The sequence below is a fragment of the Octodon degus genome, unplaced genomic scaffold (genome assembly GCF_000260255.1).
Source record: "Octodon degus isolate 3935 unplaced genomic scaffold, OctDeg1.0 scaffold00048, whole genome shotgun sequence".
Taxonomy (NCBI): domain Eukaryota; kingdom Metazoa; phylum Chordata; class Mammalia; order Rodentia; family Octodontidae; genus Octodon; species Octodon degus.
The window spans coordinates 10,050,098-10,070,000 of NW_004524624.1; the positions used below are offsets into that span (position 1 = coordinate 10,050,098).

General features: G+C 46.0%; 3 protein-coding genes and 1 pseudogene across 5 annotated transcripts in view; 2 read left to right on the forward strand and 2 right to left on the reverse strand.

The window, feature by feature from the left end:
- Vps72 (vacuolar protein sorting 72 homolog) overlaps positions 1 to 9,314 on the forward strand; it is a 16,563-nt gene extending 7,249 nt beyond the window's left edge. Inside the window, exons 3-5 of the mRNA XM_004632485.2 lie at positions 4 to 145; positions 8,375 to 8,516; positions 8,799 to 9,314. Of these exons, the coding sequence (XP_004632542.1) occupies positions 4 to 145; positions 8,375 to 8,516; positions 8,799 to 9,186 (672 nt within the window). The 3' untranslated portion in view covers positions 9,187 to 9,314. The remainder of the gene's footprint in view (positions 1 to 3; positions 146 to 8,374; positions 8,517 to 8,798) is intronic.
- A 630-nt stretch (positions 9,315 to 9,944) lies between these two features.
- Tmod4 (tropomodulin 4) lies at positions 9,945 to 16,321 on the forward strand. Of its 3 annotated transcripts, XM_023716573.1 has the most exons (11): positions 9,945 to 10,107; positions 10,708 to 10,777; positions 11,076 to 11,238; positions 11,439 to 11,595; positions 11,905 to 12,021; positions 12,982 to 13,071; positions 13,246 to 13,376; positions 13,471 to 13,578; positions 14,338 to 14,481; positions 14,721 to 14,865; positions 16,209 to 16,321. In XM_023716573.1, the coding sequence occupies exons 3-11, from the start codon at positions 11,116 to 11,118 to the stop codon at positions 16,229 to 16,231; spliced, it is 1,038 nt and encodes a 345-aa protein (XP_023572341.1). In that variant the 5' UTR covers positions 9,945 to 10,107; positions 10,708 to 10,777; positions 11,076 to 11,115; the 3' UTR covers positions 16,232 to 16,321. The 3 variants fall into 3 exon arrangements, with proteins under 3 accessions (XP_023572341.1, XP_023572340.1, XP_023572342.1); XM_023716572.1 differs by lacking the exon at positions 10,708 to 10,777 and having other exon boundaries at positions 9,948 to 10,107; XM_023716574.1 differs by lacking the exons at positions 9,945 to 10,107; positions 10,708 to 10,777 and adding an exon at positions 10,792 to 10,972.
- A 607-nt stretch (positions 16,322 to 16,928) lies between these two features.
- On the reverse strand, positions 16,929 to 17,360 carry LOC101572799 (annotated as a pseudogene).
- The window catches only part of Scnm1 (sodium channel modifier 1), a 5,274-nt gene continuing 2,723 nt past the window's right edge, over positions 17,353 to 19,903 (reverse strand). The window contains exons 6-7 of the mRNA XM_004632374.2: positions 18,260 to 18,454; positions 17,353 to 17,492 (exon numbers count right to left, since the gene is read on the reverse strand). Coding sequence (XP_004632431.1) covers positions 17,393 to 17,492; positions 18,260 to 18,454 — 295 coding nt within the window. The 3' untranslated portion in view covers positions 17,353 to 17,392. The remainder of the gene's footprint in view (positions 17,493 to 18,259; positions 18,455 to 19,903) is intronic.

Consider the following 19,903-nt stretch of genomic DNA (forward strand, 5'->3'; position numbering starts at 1 on the left):
CATACACGACAAACATTCCTTCGGGTACAAGAGAGACAGGGCCAGTCCCGGCGGCGGAAAGGGCCCCACTGTGAGCGCCCCTTGACCCAAGAAGAACTGCTCAGGGAGGCCAAGATCACAGAAGAGCTCAATCTGCGTTCACTAGGTCAGTGTGCAGTTTTGGAAAATGTGGGTAGAGATGCTGAGACACTTGAGAAATTTGGGACAAAAGAATTGAAAGAAAGAAGGACAGTGGTTGATTTTCATTAGAAGCAAGTGACTGCTCCAGAGTTGTGAATGCTCCGGAGAATGTTATGTTGAAGTACTTTTGTATAAATTAAGAATAATACAGGACTAAGCACCTACTTAGGCATGTGCAGGAACCAGGGTGCAATCCCTGGTACTGCATGCTGTGCTGGGCCTGCCCTCGGGCACCCTTAGCCAGTGACAGAGCAAAGCCTGGTGGTGCACACCTGTGATCCCAGCACTGGGGAGGCTGAAAACAGGAGGATCATTATGAATTGCAGCTGCCTAGTGAGACCCTATACTAAATTCATGAAATTAAAAATAGTAATAATATAGAAGCCGGGTGTGGTAGTCCTACCTATAATCCCAGTACTCTAAAAGCAGACACAGGAGGATCACAAGTTCACTTCCAGTCTTTTTTTTAAATTTTATTTGTGTGTGTGTGTGTGTGTGTGTGTGTGGCCAGTTCAGCCCACCAGGGGGCGGGGCTGGCTGGCATGTGGTGCTGGGGATTGAACCACAGTCTCTGCTTTTGCTTAGCTTAGCTTGTTCTAAGGAGGTGCTTTAGACCACTGAGCCATCTCACCAGCCCCGAGTAAAGAATTTTTAAAAAGCTAAGGAAGGGGGCGGGGGAGATGGCTCAGTAGAATAAGTGCTTCCTTGGCAAGTGCAAAGGTCTGAGTTCAATCCCCGGTTCCACAAAAAAAAAACACCAACAACAAAAAGCTAAGGAAGGAACGGCAAGATAGCTTAGTGGACTAAGCACCTGCTTAGGCAAGCACAGGACAGGAGTTTGATTTTATGGTTGGTTTTTTTGTTTGTTTGTTTGTTTGTTTTTTTGCGGTACCGGGGATTGAATTTAGGACCTTGCACTTGCCAGGCAGGTACTTATTCTACAGAGCTATCTCCCCAGTCCCAGGACAGGAGTTTGATCCCTGGTATCACATGTCATGCTGGCCCTGTCCCCAGGTGCAGTGAGCTGGCAACCGAGTCCAGGCATAGTGGCCCACACCTGTAATTTCACTTCCGGGGAGGCTGAAAACAGGAGGATCACTACAAGTCCCGAGCTTCATAGTGAAACCCTGTACCAGGGCTGGCCAAATAGCTCAGCAGATTAAAGCACCTGCACGCAGGCACAGGGACCAGGGTCATTCCCTGGGCCTGCCATGCTGGCTCTGCCCGCGGGGCACCCTGAGCCAGCAATTGAGACTGGGCGTGCTGGCGCACACCTGTAAACCCAGCTCTTGGGAGGCTGTAAACAAGCAGATCACTATGAGTCCCCTGAATACCCTGTAGACTCTTCCCTAAAATACAAAAGAAAAAAAAAGCCCTGTACCAAATATATAAATTAAAAATAAATAAAAGGCTAAGAAAAAAAAAAGGCTAAGGCAAAGCATGGAGGTATATACCGATAATCCTAGCATTTAGGAGGCCAAGACAGGAAGTTTATTTTTTTTTGTTGTTGTTGGGTTTTTTTTGTTGTTGTTGTTGTTTTGCTCCGAATTTCTTTAGGGCAGGTTTGGCTGGAGTGTTGTGGGGATCGAATGACAGCAACCTGAGCCTGACTGCTTTGTTGAAGCAGCCACTTAAAGAACTGAGCTAAGGGGCAGGCCCTCAAAGACAGGAAGTTTACCACAACTTCAAGACCATCTTGACTACACAGTGAGTTCAAGGACAACCTGAACTGCTTAATGAGACCCTGTCTGAAAAATAAAAAGGGACAAATGAGACCCTGTCTGAAAAATAAAAAGGGACGGGCTGTGGCTCACTGCAAAGGTCCAATGTTCAGTCTTGGGTACTGTAAAACAAAACTAAGCTGGGTGTGGTGGTGCATATCTGTAATCTCAGCATTTGGAAGGCTGAGAGCTGGAAGACTGCCATGAGTTTGAGGTCAGCCTCAGCTACATAGTGAATTCAAGACCAGGTTGTCTCAAAAACAAAACAAAGGGACCAAGGAGATAGCTTAGTAGAATAAGTGCTTGCCTGGCAAGCTCAAGGGCCTGAGTTCAATCCCCAGTACCACAAAAAATAAAACCCACACAAAAAAATGCATAGTTTTGTAGAGCCTGAGAGTTGTAGGTCATAAGAGCCATGTGAGAACTGGAGGGAGCAGCAGGTTCACACCTCCTCTCACATGCTCTCTGGTACATATTTTCATTGAGTAAAATAGCAGAGACGGCCAGGGAGATGGCTCAGTAGAATAAGCACTTCCCTGGCAAGTGCAAGGATCTGAGTTCAATCCCTGGTTCCGCAACAAAAAAACAAAAAAACAGCAGAGAGAACCACCAATAGTGTTTATTATATTTCTCTTCCTTTTTTTTTTTTTTTTTGTGGAACCAGGGATTAAACTCAGATCCTTGCACTTGCCAGGGAAGTGTTTATTCCACTGAGCCATCTCCCTGGCCCCCTGAATTTCTTTCATAGTCTTATTAGGCTCACTGTGCTAGGCAAGTACTATACTACCAAGCTATACCCTCAGCGGCCTCTCTTTCTGAACCAAACACCTATATAGTTGGTAATGCATAAGAACAGTGTTTTCTCTGTATGGTAGATGATCACTTACTCTAAATATCTGGTATCCTACTTTAATAATAGTTATGAACTTAAGACACCTTCACTTCAAAAAAGCATATAGATTGAGAAAAGATTTAGTTAGGGAAAAAAATTTAGTTCAACCTCAAAATCTTCACAATACATTTTTGTGATTTTAATGGTGCACACCTGTAATCCTAGCATTGCGAGGACTGAAGGAAGATGATTATTGGGAGTTCAAGGTCAGCCAGGGCTACATATGGGTTCAAGGTCAGCATGCACTACCAAACAAGACCCTGTCTAAAAAATCCTAGCACTTGGGAGGCTGAGGAGATTTGAAAGATCAAAGCCAGCCAGGGCAATTTAGCAAAACATTGTCTCAGAATTTAAAAAAAGGCTGGGAGCTAGGCCTGGGGACACATGCCTACAATCTTTAGCACTGTGGAGACTGAGGCAGAAAAGACCACAAGTTTGAAGCCAGCCTGGGCTACATAGTGATATGAAAGCCAGCCTGAAATACATAGTGAGATCCTGTTTTGAAGAGGACATAAGGGGATTGTAGCTTAGTGGTATGGTCCTTCCCAGTGTTGGGGAGAAAATTTATTATATTGACCCTAAAGTTACAATTTTATTTTGTCATATATTTGAAATGGGGTTTTTCTATGTCCATCAGGCTGGTCTTGAACTCATGAGCTCAGGAGATTCTCTTGCCTCAGCCTCCTAAATAGCTGATACTATAAATGTGTACCACCATACTTAGTTGGCATATATAATTTTCAGTGTATTTCAGGATTTTGAAACAGTAGTTGTCCTCCAGAGCAACTGAGAACTATCACAAGCCATGGGTAATATCAAGACCATGGAAAAATAAATAAATAAGAGACCACAGACTTTGAAGTCACCAGGATAACTGAGGTGATAGGAATTGGGATAGAAGGCCCTACCAAAGTCAGAGAGTAGGGGAGTAGCTATGACGAGTAGGGAGAGAAGTGTTCTAACTGCTGACACAGGTCTCAAGAAGGTGCATACACAATGAATGGCAGAAGCAGAGCCGTGAAAGCCTGGACGGGGCTCATTAGGACACAGCCGTAACCTGCGCTGTGTGTGAGAGAATGAGCACAGCGAGGCAAGGGAATAAGGAACGCTGAGTGAGTAGTTTGAGGGTGAAGGTGAGCTGGCTCCCAGAGCTGCAATTTCACAGAGTAAGGAAGAATTTGAGTGGAGAAGTACAAGAAGTTTGGCTCAAGGGAAAGAAAGCAACATTATCAGTAAGATTTTAAAAGAAGTTCACTCACCTAAGGGTTTCCAGAGGACCTTTAGAGGATTATGTTCAAAGTACCCACATAGAGGAATGAGAAGCTAGGTGTGATGGCAGATCCCTCTGGGAAGCTGAGGCAGGAGGATTACAAGTTCGACTTCAACACAAGCCTGAGCAACTTAACAAGAACCTATTTCCAAAAAAATGTTTTAAAGACTAGAAGCCAGAGCCAGGCATAGTGGTACGTACCTATAATCTCAGCACTCAAGAGGCTGAGGCAGGAGAATTACTGTGAGTTTGAGGCCAGCTAGGGCTATAAAGTGAGTTAGAGGCCAGCCTGAGCTTCACAGTGAGACCCTCTCTCAAAAAGCAAAAAAAACAAAAAACAAAACTAGATTAGAGGCTGGCCCTGGTAACGTGCACCTGTAATCCCTGCACTCTGGGAAATGGAGGCATGAGGATCACAAGTTACAGCCCAGCCAGGACAACTCAGTGACTTAGCAAGACCTTGTCTTGGAAAAAAATAAAGGTGCTGGGGATGCAGCTGTAGCTCAGTGAGGAACACCCTGGATTCAATGCTCAGTACCACAATCAATCAATAAAATATGTTTTTATTTATTTGATACAGGGTCTGGCTATATAGTTCAGACTTGTAAGGATCCTCCTGTCTCAGCCTCCCCAGTGCTGGGATTACAGGTGTGCACCACTACATCTGATTTCAGGGCCAGCATGGTGCCCCCAGAGTTCCAGGGCCAGCACAGCATGTTCTTGTGCTTGCTAGGCAGGCACTTAGACCACTGGTCTATCTCCCCAGTCCTGACAGTAAGTTTTTTTAAAAGGCCAGGGATATAATTCAGTAATAGGATGTTTGCTTAGCATGTGTGAGGGCCTGGGTTCAATCCCAGTCCACAAAAAAGAACAAAAAGAATAACTACTTTGAAGGTAATGATACACAGTGGATTAACTGTTGTTAATCTCTTATTTTGTTATGAAACTGGGTTTTTCCCCCCGAAAGAAAGTTGAAAAAAAATTTTAAAAAGACAGACACTTGGGGGCTGGAGAGATGGCTCAGTGGTCTAAAGCACCTACTTGAAACAAGCTTGGCAAAGCACAGGGACCGGACCACGGTTCGATCCCCAGCACCACATGCCAGCCAGCCCCGCCCCCTGGTGGGCTGAGCTGGCCACACACACACACTATAAATAAATGTAATAAATAAAAATAAATAAATATTTAAAAAAAAAAAAAAGACAGACACTTGAACTTCATTTATAGGAAAGGGATCAGGAATATTTTGATTTATTTATTAACAGATATTTAGAGTGCCTCTGATGTGTGGGATACTGCCTGACACCTACTATGAGTCACAGTCACTGCCCTTAAGTAGGAGACATATATGGCCCTAATCATTGTCATGAGCAGTGTCACAGGGTCCAGACAGGCAGCAGAGTAATATGGTAGCACATGCCTGCAATCCTAGCACCCTGGAAAGTTGAAGCAAGATCATAACTTGGAGCCCAGCCTGGGCAACTTAGCAATTTAAAGAGAGAGGCCCTGTCACAAAAAATAGAAAAAAGACTGGGGTTGTAACTCATTGTGAAGATCCTAACTTTAATCCCCATCATCACAAAATAAAGAGATTAAAAAGAAAGGAGCCAAAGACAGGTGTTGGTGGTGCACACTTGTAATCCCAGCACTCTGGGCAACTGAATCAGGAGTTTAACAAGCTGGAGTTGGGCCTAGGTGATTCAGCAACTTAGTGAGACTCAAGAAAAGGCCTTGGGGATGTTGCTCAGTGTGAAGGCCCTGGGTTCTTTCCCCAGTACTGGAAAACAAAAACACTGTACAGATCAAAGACTTGAGAGTTCCTGCGGCTTGCAGCCTCTGCCATAAACTAAGTAGAGAAATAGAAAAGTTCACCAGCCACCGGGGTGGAAAATTGAGGGAATTAATTAAAGCCATGTGGGAAAAGGAATAGTTTATTTTATTTTTATTATTTTTATTTTTTATTTTTTGGCAGAACTGGGGATTGAACTCAGGCCCTTGCGCTTGCCAGGCAAACGCTTATTCTACTGAGCCATCTCCCTGGCCCCTATTTATTTTTTTTTAATTAATTAATTGATTTATTGGAGCCAGGGAGATGGCTCAGTAGAATGAGTGCTTCCCTGGAAAGCACAAGGGTCTGAGTTCAATCCCTGGTTCTGCAAACAAACAAAAAAAGAGATTAATTAATTGATTTATTTATTTTTGTATTTTAGGGAAGGGTCTACAGGTATCTAGGGTCTCACTACTAGATCAGACCCGTAGTGATCCACCTGTTTACAACCTCCCAAGAGCTGGGATTACCAGTGTGCACCACCACTCCCTGTCTCAGTAAACCCCAGGGGCGGGGCCAGCAAGGCAGGCCCAGGGATTGAACTCCTGGCCCCTGCACCTGCTTGCAGACGCTTTAATCTGATGTATTTGCCTGGCTTTAAGAGTTGAGAAGGACTTTTTTTTTTTGCTGGCTCAGGTTGCCTTAAGTGCAGGTCTGGTAAGGCATGTGGAGCTGGGGATGGAATCCTGGGCCTGACTGCATTTGCATAAGCAGGCTTAAACAATTGAGCTAACCAGCAGGCCCCCTAGTTGAGTTTAGATAATGAGTGCTGTGATCTTTGAGACCTGGAGAGGTCTGTGGAGACACAAATGCTCAATTCAGCTATTTGAAGGATTGTGATATGGAAGCCAGATTAGATTTGTGTTCTTTGTATGTTAAAAAGTTCAGTCCCAGGCTGGGAAGATAGCTTAACTGTCTAAGCACTTGCCTGGCAAGTGCAAGGGCCCAAGTTCAATCCCCTGTACCACATTCTGTGCCAGCCCCAGAACCTTCCGTGAACACTGTGCTAGCCACCAAAACTGGGCTGGGTGGTGCACACCTGTAATCCCAACACTGGTGAGGCTGAGACAGGAGAATCGCTATGAGTCTGAGCTGTGTAGCGAGACCCCTGTACAAAGTAAATAAAGGTTTTTTTTTTTTAATATTTGGTACAGGTGGGCACAGCATGTGGTGCTGGAGATCGAACCCAGGTCTCTGCACTTGGCTAAGCAGGCATTTAGTCTGCTGAGCTATCTCTCACCGGCCCTAAATAAAAGATTTTAAAAAAAGTTCAATCCCACCTTGGACTCATACTGAGACCCTGTCTTAGTTACTCTTCTCTTGTTGCTGGGACAAATACCCAACACCCAAAACGAAGGAAGGAAACGTTTATTTAGCTCACAGTTACAGGATGTTTCAGTCCATATTCAGCTGGCTCCAAGGCAGAGCAGTGCAAGGCAGAGAACAACCTTTCATGGTGGAGGCAAAGAGCAAGAACGAAAAAGGAGGGGCTGGTGAGATGGCTCAGTGGTCTAAAGCACGTGCTTAGAACAAGCTTAGCAAAGCACAGGGACCACGGTTCAATCCCCCAGCACCACATGCCAGCCAGCCCCGCCCCCCAGGTGGGCTGAGCTGGCCACACACACACACACACACACAAATAAAAAAAAAATTAAAAAATGAAAAAGGAGGAGTAGCAGCTAGCTTCTCTTCCCTCTTTACATTGTAATGCAAATTGCCTCTCCCTGGGGAGGTGCAGCATCCACACCCACAGTAATCAATCACAAACTCCAGAAGCCTCCCCCAGACTGCAGGAGGCTTGGGGGGGGGGGGGGAACGGGATGGACACCTATACACAAACCATAACAGACCCTATCTTAAATTCTGGAAAAAAAAATTTTTTTAAAGGTCCAGAGTTACAATATATTAATTATCGTAATTCCCACTAACCTGTTTTGAAACTGTTTCATTGCTATTTCTTTCTCATTAAAATTACTAAAAATTTTTTTAAAAAATGGTCCAGAGTTACAATTCAGCATGAAGGCCCTGGGTGCAGTCACTAGTAGTGCATATGCACACAGGTGTGTGTGCACGCACGCAGATGTGCTTGTGCACATGTTCACACACAGTGTCATCAGGAATTATATTTCAGCTCAGACTAGGGAAGAACTCTGTGAGGGTGAAAGGCGTGGTCTTTGCTAAGGTTGCTGCAGTCTGGTATCCAGGAAATGAACAGGCCCCTCATCACAGGGTCTCTTCCAATGTGAGGTCCTCCAATTCTGCATGAGTGAGGATCTAAGTGACCTTGAAAAGAAGAGCAGAGCATATCAGGAGAGGGCGGCAGGAGCCTGGTGAGGCTGGAGGCGATACTACCACAGTTGGCTTGAGACATTGGAGGGAACTCAGTGCCCAGAAAGATGATTAACAAGTCATAGGGCAAAACTGGAATATGGGAAAAGGAAAAAACTCTGACCATCAGTTTCTTTCTCCCTTTGACTCCAAAGAGACATATGAGCGGCTTGAAGCTGACAAAAAGAAACAGGTTCATAAGAAGCGAAAGTGCCCTGGGCCCATAATTACCTACCACTCCGTGACAGTGCCACTTGTTGGGGAGCCCCCAAAGGAGGAAAATGTGGATGTAGAAGGGTGAGTGGACAGCCGGGTCGTCCTGGGCCCACTCTACTCACTTTGCTCTTCCTGGCTATTATATGCCTTTCTGACTCTATCCTCCCCTTAGCTCCTCCTTTCTCTTAGCTTCCCTTTTCCCTCTCTTTTTCTACTCTCACTATCTTCCCTTTCTGTCTACCACTATTTAGTAGGTTCTTTTAGGATGTTACTCCACCATGCCACCTTTTTCTATCTCCCTGATTTCTTTATATAGCATGTTGTCCTCTCCTCAGCTTTCTGTTGTTTTCTGTCTTGTCCTAGACTTGATCCATCTCCTACGGCTTCCACATTGACTTCCCATGCTGTGACTGGACCTGTCATCCCTCCTGCTCATTGCTCCCGGACCTTCATCACATTTAGTGATGATGCAACATTTGAGGAGTGGTTCCCCCAAGGGCGGCCCCCAAAGGTCCCTATTCGAGAAGTCTGCCCAGTAACCCATCGTCCAGCCCTATACCGGGACCCTGTCACCGACATACCCTACGCCACTGCACGGGCCTTCAAGATCATCCGTGAAGCCTACAAGAAGTACATCACTGCCCATGGATTGCCACCCACTGCCTCATCCCTAGGCCCTGGGCCCCCACCTCCAGAGCCCCTCCCTAGCTCAGGGCCCCGAGCCTTGCGCCAGAAAATTGTCATAAAGTGAAATGATGTCTAGTCCTTAGAAACCCCTTTCTGCCCTGACTTGGGGTTCTTGATCTTCCTTCTTTCCCTGCTTCTCTCACTTTGTTGTTTCTGATCTTTTCTCCTTCCTGTATTTCTTTTCCCATCTTTTCTCCTGGTTCCTATTGGTTTATATTTTTTAATCTAATAAAAATGGGATGGTCCTTTTTGTCTCGTGTCTAATATGGGGTTGAGAACAAGAAGTGTTTGTGAATATCTTAGTATCTTTGGGTCTTCTTATTTGTCTGATAGCAGTTATTATGACCTCCCTTTTGCTTTTTTTGATTTGGGGTCTTGCTCTATTGCCATGATTGGTCTTAGACTCCTCAGCTCAAGCAATTCTCTATTCTCATCTTCCCAGTTTATGGGGACCAGAGATGCATGCATCCCTGGCTTGTCGTTTCTTAATTGTGAAGTATCATTACTCTAAATTATAAACACATTACATTTAGCTACCAAAAGAAAATTCGTGGGAACCAGGGAGATAGCTCAGTAGAATAAGTGCTTGCCTGGCAAGTGCAAGAGCCTGAGTTCAATCCCCAGTTCTGAAGAAAAAAAAAAAAATCCTGTGTTGATCTATCACCTTATATTCCTTGTTTTAACTATAGTAGGCACCAAATAGAAACTTAGCTCGTTGTAGAACTCAACTCTAGGGAGCAGGCTTGAAGAGAAGAGGTGCCATGGCTGTCAGTGGCCACTAGAGGCTCTCAGGGCTGGGCAGGTATGGGGGCTGTGTATATGTGATCTCCCACCACCCCCCACCTGGCCAGAGCTAAAATAATAAAATGCTGAGCTCACTGTTCCCCCACCCTCTCCCTGTGCACTGGGCTCCTGCTGCAGGACAGTGCCCCAGTGGAACAGACAGACTGACTGACAGAAGGGAGGTGACCATCAGGACTGGCAGGTAGGGAAGGCTGGGGGCTTACAGAGGAGAGCCTGGAGGAGATGAGAGAAGAGTGGCTCTTACGGGGAATGACGGAGTGTATCTGCCTGTTAGTGTATGTTTCTGCTACTGTCCTGTCCTTTAACTGTTTATGTTGTCAGTGTAAATCCTACAGACTTTCTAGATCTTTTATATTAAGCATGGCATGTATATGTAGCTTTTGTGTATTTTTTCATATTGTAAAAGATGTGTAAGTTTAATTTTCCTGCTGATTTTAGAGAAACTATTCCATTTAGAAGACATTTTCCACCCATTGGTCTGGTGTCACCTTCCTGATGACAGATTGTGAGGACTCAGTCTCTTTTCCTGAAGCCATATTGCCCTTCCCCCAGCCTGGAAGTTCCCCAGTCTCTGAGCCCTTTCTTAGGATCTAGAATTTTAGCAAACAGTACAATTTTGATTCTTCCACAATTAAAGAGAAAATAAGGGTGGGGTAAGAGACTCCCTCTGCCCACTGCCACCAATTGTCCTTGCTTGATTTAACCAGTTTAGAAAGCCAGGTGAACAGAGAAAAAGGAATTTTCCTAAAGTTCTGTCCTGCCCTTTCCCACCTTTCAATAGGAACTGGGCGTGGAGCCAGCTGTGTTGGCAGAACTTCCGGCACCTGTGCTAGGGCAAGAGGCACTGACAGGCGAGGTTATAGGGGAGGGGTGTTGCCCAGATTTCTTCATCATATAGTGAGAAGACAAGCGTGCTCTGGATCCTGGGATCCCCATCCGAGTGACTTGCAGCTAGGGAAGTGAGAAGAGGGGAAACTCCATTCTAACTCTATAAAACAACCTGACCTCCCATTTTCCCATTCTCAACTAGATCTCTAACCTCCAGGGTATCTATCTAGGTCCATGTTCTATGCATGACTGATTCTCGGTGTCCCTACTATGTCCATGTCCATCTTTCTATGTCCAACTACTTTTCCCATGTCCTCCCAGACTCTGAGTGTCACACAGTGGGGAGGGGACAGGGGTCATCATGTCATCGTATCAGAAGGAACTGGAGAAATACAGAGATGTAGATGAAGATGAGATCCTAAAGACCTTGAGCCCTGAGGAGCTGGAGCAGCTGGACTGCGAGCTACAGGAGATGGACCCAGAGGTAAGGACCCCAGCACAGGGAATTGGAGGCAAGTCCCCAGGGTCAGGGAAAGCTGTTGGGCACTGAGTGGCTGAGACCAGGACTACCTACAGGGCTTGGAATCCCAAGAGAGCCAGGGAAAAGGTACCTGAAAATGTTTTAGGGAGCCCTAGAAGTCCCCAGAGGCGTACCTGACCTGCTCCCCAAAACTCATCCCCAAGAACATGCTCCTGCCAGCTGGACTGAGACAACGTGACCAGACAAAGAAGAGCCCAACAGGGCCGCTGGACAGAGAGGCCCTTTTGCAGTACCTGGAGCAACAGGCACTAGAAGTCAAAGAACGTGATGACTTGGTGCCCTTCACAGGAGAGAAGAAGGGTATGGGGACCCTGCCACCCATGCCTCCTAGAAACTAAGTGGCGTCTCTCACAAGCCTCCCCTCCAATTTCCTTCCCACTCCTACCTGCCAAGGGTCACGGGCACTCTGACACTTGCATGCCAGCTCACACTCTCTGGTTCTTGTGAAAGGTCAGGAGACTGAGAGTCTTGAGCTGGCATCAAAGAATTCAGGCTTTCTGGTGTCCCCTAGTGACCCAGCATTATACCTCTTGGAGAGGACAGGAAGCTGGAAACCAAGATCTTGGGAGAAATGACCTCTACCTGAACCATCCTTCATCTTCCCATCAGGGAAACCCTATATTCAACCCAAGAGAGAAATCCCAGCACAGGAACAGATCACCCTGGAGCCTGAGCTGGAAGAGGCACTGGCCCATGCCACAGATGCCGAAATGTGTGATATTGCAGGTAGGCAGCTGGGAAGCTGAGGAGGGTGGGAGGAGCAGAGGTTGGCATCCTTGCCTTGGTGAGGGGGGCAACTGAGGAAAGTCCTCACCCAGCACGTGGATGTCTGAGAAGGCCTCTGACAGTAGTTTCTGTTTTTGTTTTTTGCACCAGTAATTTCTACCAAATTTGTTTTCTTGTGTATTCATTCATCTTTATGTATTTTGTATATTTAGTACAGGGTCTACAGGGTCTCACTACATAGATGGGACTCGTAGTAATTCTCCTGTTTTCAGCCCTCCCAAGCACTGGGATTACAGACACCGCCACATCCAGTCTCAGCACACCCTGGGGGCAGGGGCCAGTATGGCATGCTGGGATCGAACCCTGCCTGCTGTCATTCATATTTCATAAGTTAACATGTCAAGAGCATTTCTTGGGGGCTGGGGAGATGGCTCAGTGGAATAAGCGCTTCCCTGGCAAGCGCAAGGGCCTGAGTTCAATCCCCGTTTCTGCAAAAAAAAAAAAAGCATTTTTTCAAGCTAGGCATAGAGGTGCACATCTATAATCTCAGCACTTCAAAGGCTGAGGCAGGAGAATTGCCACAAGTTGGAAGCCAGCCAGGGTTATAAAGTGACTTCAAGGCCTGTACTATATATCAAGACCCTGTCTTTATAAAATTTTTTTTTTTTACAAAAAGATTGTAAAAGCAAATCAAAGTACAGGTATTCTGACTGAAATCAAGAAGAAGGGGTCTTTGCCACACCCACACCCTCTAGTGGCGCCTCTAGGGATCATTCCTAACCTCCATCTCAATGGTATAAAAACCACCATCAGGTAGACTAAAGCAGGGGCACCTGGGGCAGAGGGAAAGTGGAAAAGCTCTTTGGAATAGTGGAAGGGATCAGCTGCAGCAGAGTGAGGTGGGATATGGGCTTAGGAGACCCCTTCTCATTCCCTACCCCCTCTGCTCATGTGCTACAGCAATTCTGGGAATGTACACACTGATGAGCAACAAGCAGTACTATGATGCCATCTGCAGCGGGGAAATCTGCAATACGGAAGGCATCAGCAGTAAGTGTGGGGGCACAGGGCCCCAGGGCTCTGGGCAGGCAGTCTCAGAACCTGAGCAAAAGTAGCAGGGGTGAAAGAGATGAATTTGGAAAGGATGTGGTATATGAGTGATATAGAACCAAGGGAGAGATGGTAGGGGACATGTTGGGGTTCCTTCCTGCCCTCACCCATTAGGTGTGGTTCAGCCTGACAAGTATAAGCCAGTGCCAGATGAGCCCCCAAATCCCACAAACATTGACGAGATGTTGAAGAGGGTTCGAAGCAATGACAAGGACTTGGAGGAGGTGAACCTCAATAATATACAGGTATTTATCTCCCATCTTCCTAAGAGTAACAAGGGGATAACTTTCCTGACAGACAAGAGTGCTGAGCTCACCATTTCCTGTGCCTGTCTGACAGGACATCCCAATACCCACACTAAGTGAGCTGTGTGAGGCAATGAAGACAAATACCTATGTCCGGAGCTTCAGTCTGGTGGCCACAAAGAGCGGTGACCCCATCGCCCATGTAAGGCTAGTTAACATCCCCAGCCCTCTCCCTCCACCTTCTTATCAAGCACTCCCAGGAGAGCTGTCATAAATGGTTGTGCTAGGGGGTGCCCTTCCCACCATGCTTTCTTAGGAAGCTGCCCTCATAGAGACCCCTACCCTCAGTCCTAGAGCTCACAGCTCTGAAATCCTGAGATCTTTTTCCTGAAGGGCCACCACCCTGGCACCCTGAACTCCATTGCATAATATATATATATATATATATATATATATATATATATATATATATATATATTTACAGGGTGTACAAGGTCTCACTACTAGATTGGATTTAGTGATTCTCCTGTTTTCAGCCTTCCAAGCGCTGGGAGTACAGGCATGATGTCCAGTCACAATTGTCATCCCAGTATGCCCTGGGGGTGGAGCCAGCACAGTAGGCCAGGGATCAAACCCTGGCCGCTGCACTCTGCCTAAGCAGACACTTTAGTCCACTGAGCTATCTGGCTGGCCCTCCACTACATACTTTTTTTTTTTTGCGGAACCAAGGATTCAACTCAGGCTCTTGTGCTTGCCAGGCAAGCTCTTATTCTACTGAGCCATCTCCCAGCCCCAGTCTCCCTACTTTTATCTGCTTCCCACACTGTCCCCCCTGTGGCCCCATTTAAAGCTCCTCAGAGACTCTTCTCAAAGAGCTGTTTCCTTCCTCTCATTCTTTCTCTCCTCAGTCATCTGTGAAATAAACTGTCCCCTAATCCTAACCCAAGTCCCTACTACCCAGGCTGTGGCTGACATGTTGCGTGAGAACCGTAGCCTCCAGAGCCTGAATATTGAGTCCAACTTCATTAGCAGCACGGGGCTCATGGCTGTGTTGAAGGCAGTCCGGGAAAATGCCACACTCACTGAACTGCGTGTAGACAACCAGGTCAGTTTTCCTTTCCCCTGGTGCTAGCATTCAGCAGATACCCATCAGGCTTCCTCCCTGAGCCACTCCCAGGGCAGCTATCTCCTTTAATCCTGTTTCACTTTGCTTCTTCATTGTCTCTGTGAGGGAAGCCTCTTTGCCCATTTTGGAGAAAACAAGCCCCTTGTCTTCCCACACGGTCTGTGGTCCAGGATGAACATCCCCCATACGGCTGACAGCTCTACTTTTTCCTCTGACAGCGCCAGTGGCCTGGTGATGCAGTGGAGATGGAAATGGCCACCGTGCTAGAGCAGTGTCCCTCTATTGTTCGCTTCGGCTACCACTTTACACAGCAGGGGCCACGTGCTCGGGCAGCCCAGGCTGTGACCAGGAACAATGAACTACGTGAGTAACTACAAGCATGGTGTTGGCAAGAGGTAGGGTATAGGACAAGAAGTGGAGAAACTGGGAGCTTCTCTTTAAAGCAAGCTTAAAAATTAATTAAAAAAAAATAAATGAAGCAAGCTTAGTGGCAGTTTGGGTGGCTCCCAAATCCCACAAATGATCAGAAAATACATAGAAAAGTTTCCCTAGGTCTGGCCAGAGGCATGCTGAGCCAGCCACAGAGACTGGGTGTGGTAGTACATGCCTGTAATCCCAGTGCTGGGGAGGCTGAAAACAGGAGAGTCTGAGCTGTGCAGTGAGACCCTGTACCAAATACATTAAAAAAAAAAAAAAAAAAAAAAGTCTGCCTGTCCTAAATATATACCATCAGAGAGATGGGAAGGAACCTAGACATCTTTTTTTTTTTTTTTTTCAGAACCAGGGATTGAACTCAGGCCCTTGCACTTGCCAGGCAAGTGCTTATTCTACTGAGCTATCTCCTTGGCCCTAGACATCTTTTTTTGGTGGAGAGAGAGTCCTGCTATGTGGTTCAGTCTAGCTTTGAAGTCATTATGTAGCCTAGGTTGGCCTTGAACTCAAAACACTCCACTTGCCTCAACCTCCTGAGTGCTAGGATTACAGTTATGCACCATCACACCTGGCTCTGAATACATCATTTTTTAATATAATACTGAGAATCAAACCCAGGGCCTCATGAGTGCTGCCCAAGCACTCTAGCACTAGGGCTTTTCTAATTTTGAGATAGGGTCTCCCTAAGTTGCCCAAACTGATCTTGAACTTTTGATCCTGCCTCCTGATGAGCTGTTGTTGTTGTTATGTTGTGTTTTGAGAAAGGGTTTCCTATGTAGCCCAAACTGGCTTTGAACTCACAATCCTCCTGCCTCAGCTTCCAAGAGTGATGGGATTACAGATGTGCCAGGTGTACACCACAATGCTTGTTTAGTTACAATTTTCTCCACAGTTCCGCCAAAAAACCAAAACAAAACAGGTAGATACAGTTTTCTTTTCAGTGCTGAGGACTGTATCCAGGCCTTCATATTATACTACATCCCTACTCCTTTTTATTTTGACACAGGGTCTAGGTTACTAAATTGCCTAGCCTGGATTTGAACTTGTGATCCTCCTACCCTAGCCTCCCACAGTGCTAGAATTATTGTCATCCACCATTGCACCTAACTAGACATATTTTTATTTTTGGTATGGTTTCTTATTTTGTTAATGTGGAGAGGGCTGTCAGGTGGCCTAAAGGCTAACACCATATGAATGTGGCTAAAGAAATGTAAAGAAGGGTGCCTTTGCCAAAAGTAGGAAATCAAACAAAAGATTCTTTTCCTCCTTTGTAGGTCGCCAGCAAAAGAAGAGATAACACTGCACTTTACTGACTAGTCAGGAGCCCTGCACACATAAATCCTCATCTCTTCCCCTTTGCTGTAAATAAAGGCCCTTTTGTCCACTTTGCCTGCCTCCTTCCTTGGGCTTTTGGGTGAGAATCTTGGCGCTAACCCCTAGGGGTTAGTGCCAGTTCATCAGGGGATTATTTATACTCTAGGGATCAGCAGGCAGGGAGGTGAGGTTCAGGTTACTAAGAGGAGGTGGGGGAGTTGCCTCCTTTGGTGTCCCCCATAAACCCGCCAAAGCCTTTATTCTTCCTTCTTCCACAGGGTTCTTGGCCTCTGTTCTGTTTCCAAATATGGCCAGAGCCCTCCAGAGCATATTCAGAGCCTTCATATGATCTAAAGAGGGAAGGACTTTGAATGCAGTTGGGAAAGGAGGCAGACAACATGAAGGGCAAAGACCTCTTTCTGACAGACTTATTAATAGGGCACCGGGCTGCATGCAGCTGACGCTTGGCATGACTTGGTGGAAGGTGGGGGAGGGGCAGAAGTATGGGGAGCTGTGTACATTGCAGGACAGGAATGGCCAGGCTGAGAAAGAACAGATCTGAAATCCTAAGACTGGACAAGAAACCTGACTTGAGCAAAGTTGGGCTTCCAGTACCCACTAGGTTTTGTTTTTTTTTTTAAGGACATAATCCTTTATTTTTACATGTTTGACAGAGGATTTTCAGTAAACAATCACTGCAGTGGAAAAGAGAATGAAGATCAGCCTCCAGCCATTGGCAGCTGCCCTGCTTAGGGCCTAGGCTTTTCCTTGCCCAAGAGGTGAGGTGAAGGGGTGTATGTCCCTTCATTAGCTTAGCCCGCTGCTTCTCGATGGCATTCATGCATTTCGCTTTCTGCCGAAGTAAACACTACCAAATCATCGTATTCTATCTTACACTCTTTATTCGCCCAGGTAGCACCAATTCCATGTGCACATTTGAGCCATTCTCTCTCAAAAGCATGGCATCGAGAAGCAATTTTGTGGGGCTACTCAGAACTTTGGATCATCATGTGACAATCTAAACTAATGCCCAGTCTTTTCTGTACATCAAAGAAAGGCGTGATGTCACACAGAAGTGCCCTTGTCTCCTTCCCAGGCTGCCACCTCAGAACCTATAGTTTATTTGTGAAACAAATTAAAGAAGTCAGTCCAGGGGGAGGCCAGGTGGTTCTTCCTCATCTGAGTCAAACTCAACATTTTCATCTTTTATCCATCGACCTTCCCCATCTGGGATCCATCCAGAGCTAGAAATGAAGAAAACAAAATTGGTTAGGAAAGAAGTTCATTACAACTTTAGTGTCAATAAAAAAGAACAACTAGAGCCAGGTGTGATGGTGCATGTTATAATCCCAGTACTAAGGAAGGCTGAGGCAGGAAGATTACAAGTTTGAGACCAGCCTAGGCTATACAGCTAGCTCAAGGTCAGCTTGGCTTATATAGTGAGACACTATCTCAAATAATTACAATTAAAAGAAAAATAGGTATGTTAGGAAAAAGAGGAGAGTGTTTAGAGGGCCAGCCAGATAGCTCAGTGGACTAAAGTCTGCTTCAGCAGAGTACAGCAGCAAGGGTTTGATCCCCCAGCATGCTATGCTGACCCCACCCCCAGGGTGCACTGAGACAGACATTGAGACTGGGCGTGGTGGCATGCGCCTATAATCCCAGTGCTTGGGAGGTTGAAAACAGGAGAATCACTATAAGTCAGATCTATGTAGTGAGACCCTATACACCCTGTTCTAAATTTATTTATTTATTTATTTTTATTTTTTTAAAGTTATAGATTTTTATACACAGATTTTTTTTTAAATATTTATTTATTTTGTGTGTGTGTAGCCAGCTCAGCCCACCAGGGGGCGGGGCTGGCTGGCATGTGGTGCTGGGGGATTGAACTGCGGTCCCTGTGCTTTGCTTAGCTTAGCTTGTTCTAAGTAGGTGCTTTAGACCACTGAGCCATCTCACCAGCCCCCTAAATTTATTTAAAAAAATAAATAAAGGTGTTTAGAATACCCACCTTCGAAGGGTGAGGTAATGGTCCAGGGCTCGTCTTCTTGTGGGACTCATGGGTGCAGGATCTGAGGCAGTTGCTGATTCCTTAGCCTGTGGGCCAGGCCTAGGCTCTGGTTCCCTATTGATCGTTTCACTGTGGAGTTCAATCTCTTGGGTTGCCAAAGGGGAACAGGAAACAGAGGAAGCAGGGGCTTCTGGTCTGTGTAGAGAAGAATCAAAGCCTGTAGAAGCAATTAAGGAAAAAGCCAACTCTTCTATGACTTCCAAATCATTAGAGCAGGCCTGTTTTTCTTTCTTTTGTGTGATACTGGGGATTGAATTTAGGGCCTTATGCTAGAGCAGTGTTTCTTAAACTGTGTTCCTCAAGGTATTATTATTATTATTATTATTATTATTATTATTATATTTAGTACAGGGTCTCACTACACAGATCGGATTCTCCTGTTTTCAGCCTCCCAGTACTGGGATTACAGGCACGTGCCACAACATCCAGTCTCAATGTCTCAGCGTACCCTGGGGTCCTTTGTGCTCTGCCTAAGCAGGCACTTTAATCCACTGAACTATCTGGCCAGCCCCAATTTTGTTTTTTGAGACAGTCTCCCTATGCAATTCAAGCTGGCCTTGAATTATGTAGCTTTTTTTTCTTTTTAGTAAATGTCTACAGGGTCTTAGGACATAGATCGGACTCATAGTGATTCTCGTTTTCAGCCTCCCAAATGCTGGGATTACAGGTGTGGGCCACCATGCCCAGTCTCAATTGCCATCTCAGCGTGCCCCAGGGGCAGGGCTGGCCCTGCAGACCTGGGGATCGAACTCCTGGCCAGTGGACCCTGTGTCTGCCTAAGCAGGCGCTTTAATCTGCTGAGCTATTTGGCTAGCCCTTCTCAGGCTGGTCTTGAACTCCAAGTGATCCTCCTGACTCAGCCTCCTCATTGCTGGAGTTACAGGAGTATGCTTCCATACCACCGCATAATAAGTGTTCTGCATAAAAAAAAAATTCTGCAATATAAATTTGGGAAAAATCTGTAAATTTTTTAAAGTTTTTATCTTCCTGCTTAGGCAAACACAGGGACTGGGATTCAATCCCCGGTGTGCTGTGCCAGCCCGCCCCAAGGCGCACTGAGACTGGACATGGTGGTGCGTGCCTGTTGTCCCAGTGCTTGGGAGGCTGAAAACAAGAGGATGACGAGTCTGACCTGTGTAGTGAGACCCTGTACTAAATACATTAAAAAAAAATCTGTATCCATACTTCTAGAAGCTTGAAGATTTTTTTAAAAAAGCAAAGAAAAAGCAAAAAGTTGTTATCTTAAGATTTTGTACAGGAGGGGATGGGGAGATGGCTCAGTAGAATAAGCACTTGCCTGGCAAGCATAACGGCCTGAGTTCAATCCCCAGTTCCACCAAAAAAAAAGATTTTGTACAGGGACGGCCAAATAGCTCAGCGGATTAAAGTGCCTGCAAGCAGGCACAGGGGCCAGGGTTTCGATCCCTGGGCCTGCCATGCTAGCCCGCCATGAGGGCACGCTGAGATGGCAGTTGAGACTGCGCATGGTGGTGCATGCCTGTAATCCCAGCTCTTGGGAGGCTGTAAACAGGAAAATCACTATGAGTCTGATCTAGTAGTGAGAACCTGAACATCCTGTAGACC

Bases quoted from the DNA above. Each gene is read 5' to 3' on its own strand.
- Tmod4 (XM_023716573.1), top strand. From the start codon at position 11,116: ATGTCATCGTATCAGAAGGAACTGGAGAAATACAGAGATGTAGATGAA. The intron at 11,596-11,904 runs GTATGGGGACCC...TCTTCCCATCAG, and splicing joins CTTCACAGGAGAGAAGAAGG to GGAAACCCTATATTCAACCC. The intron at 13,579-14,337 runs GTAAGGCTAGTT...CCTACTACCCAG, and splicing joins GCGGTGACCCCATCGCCCAT to GCTGTGGCTGACATGTTGCG.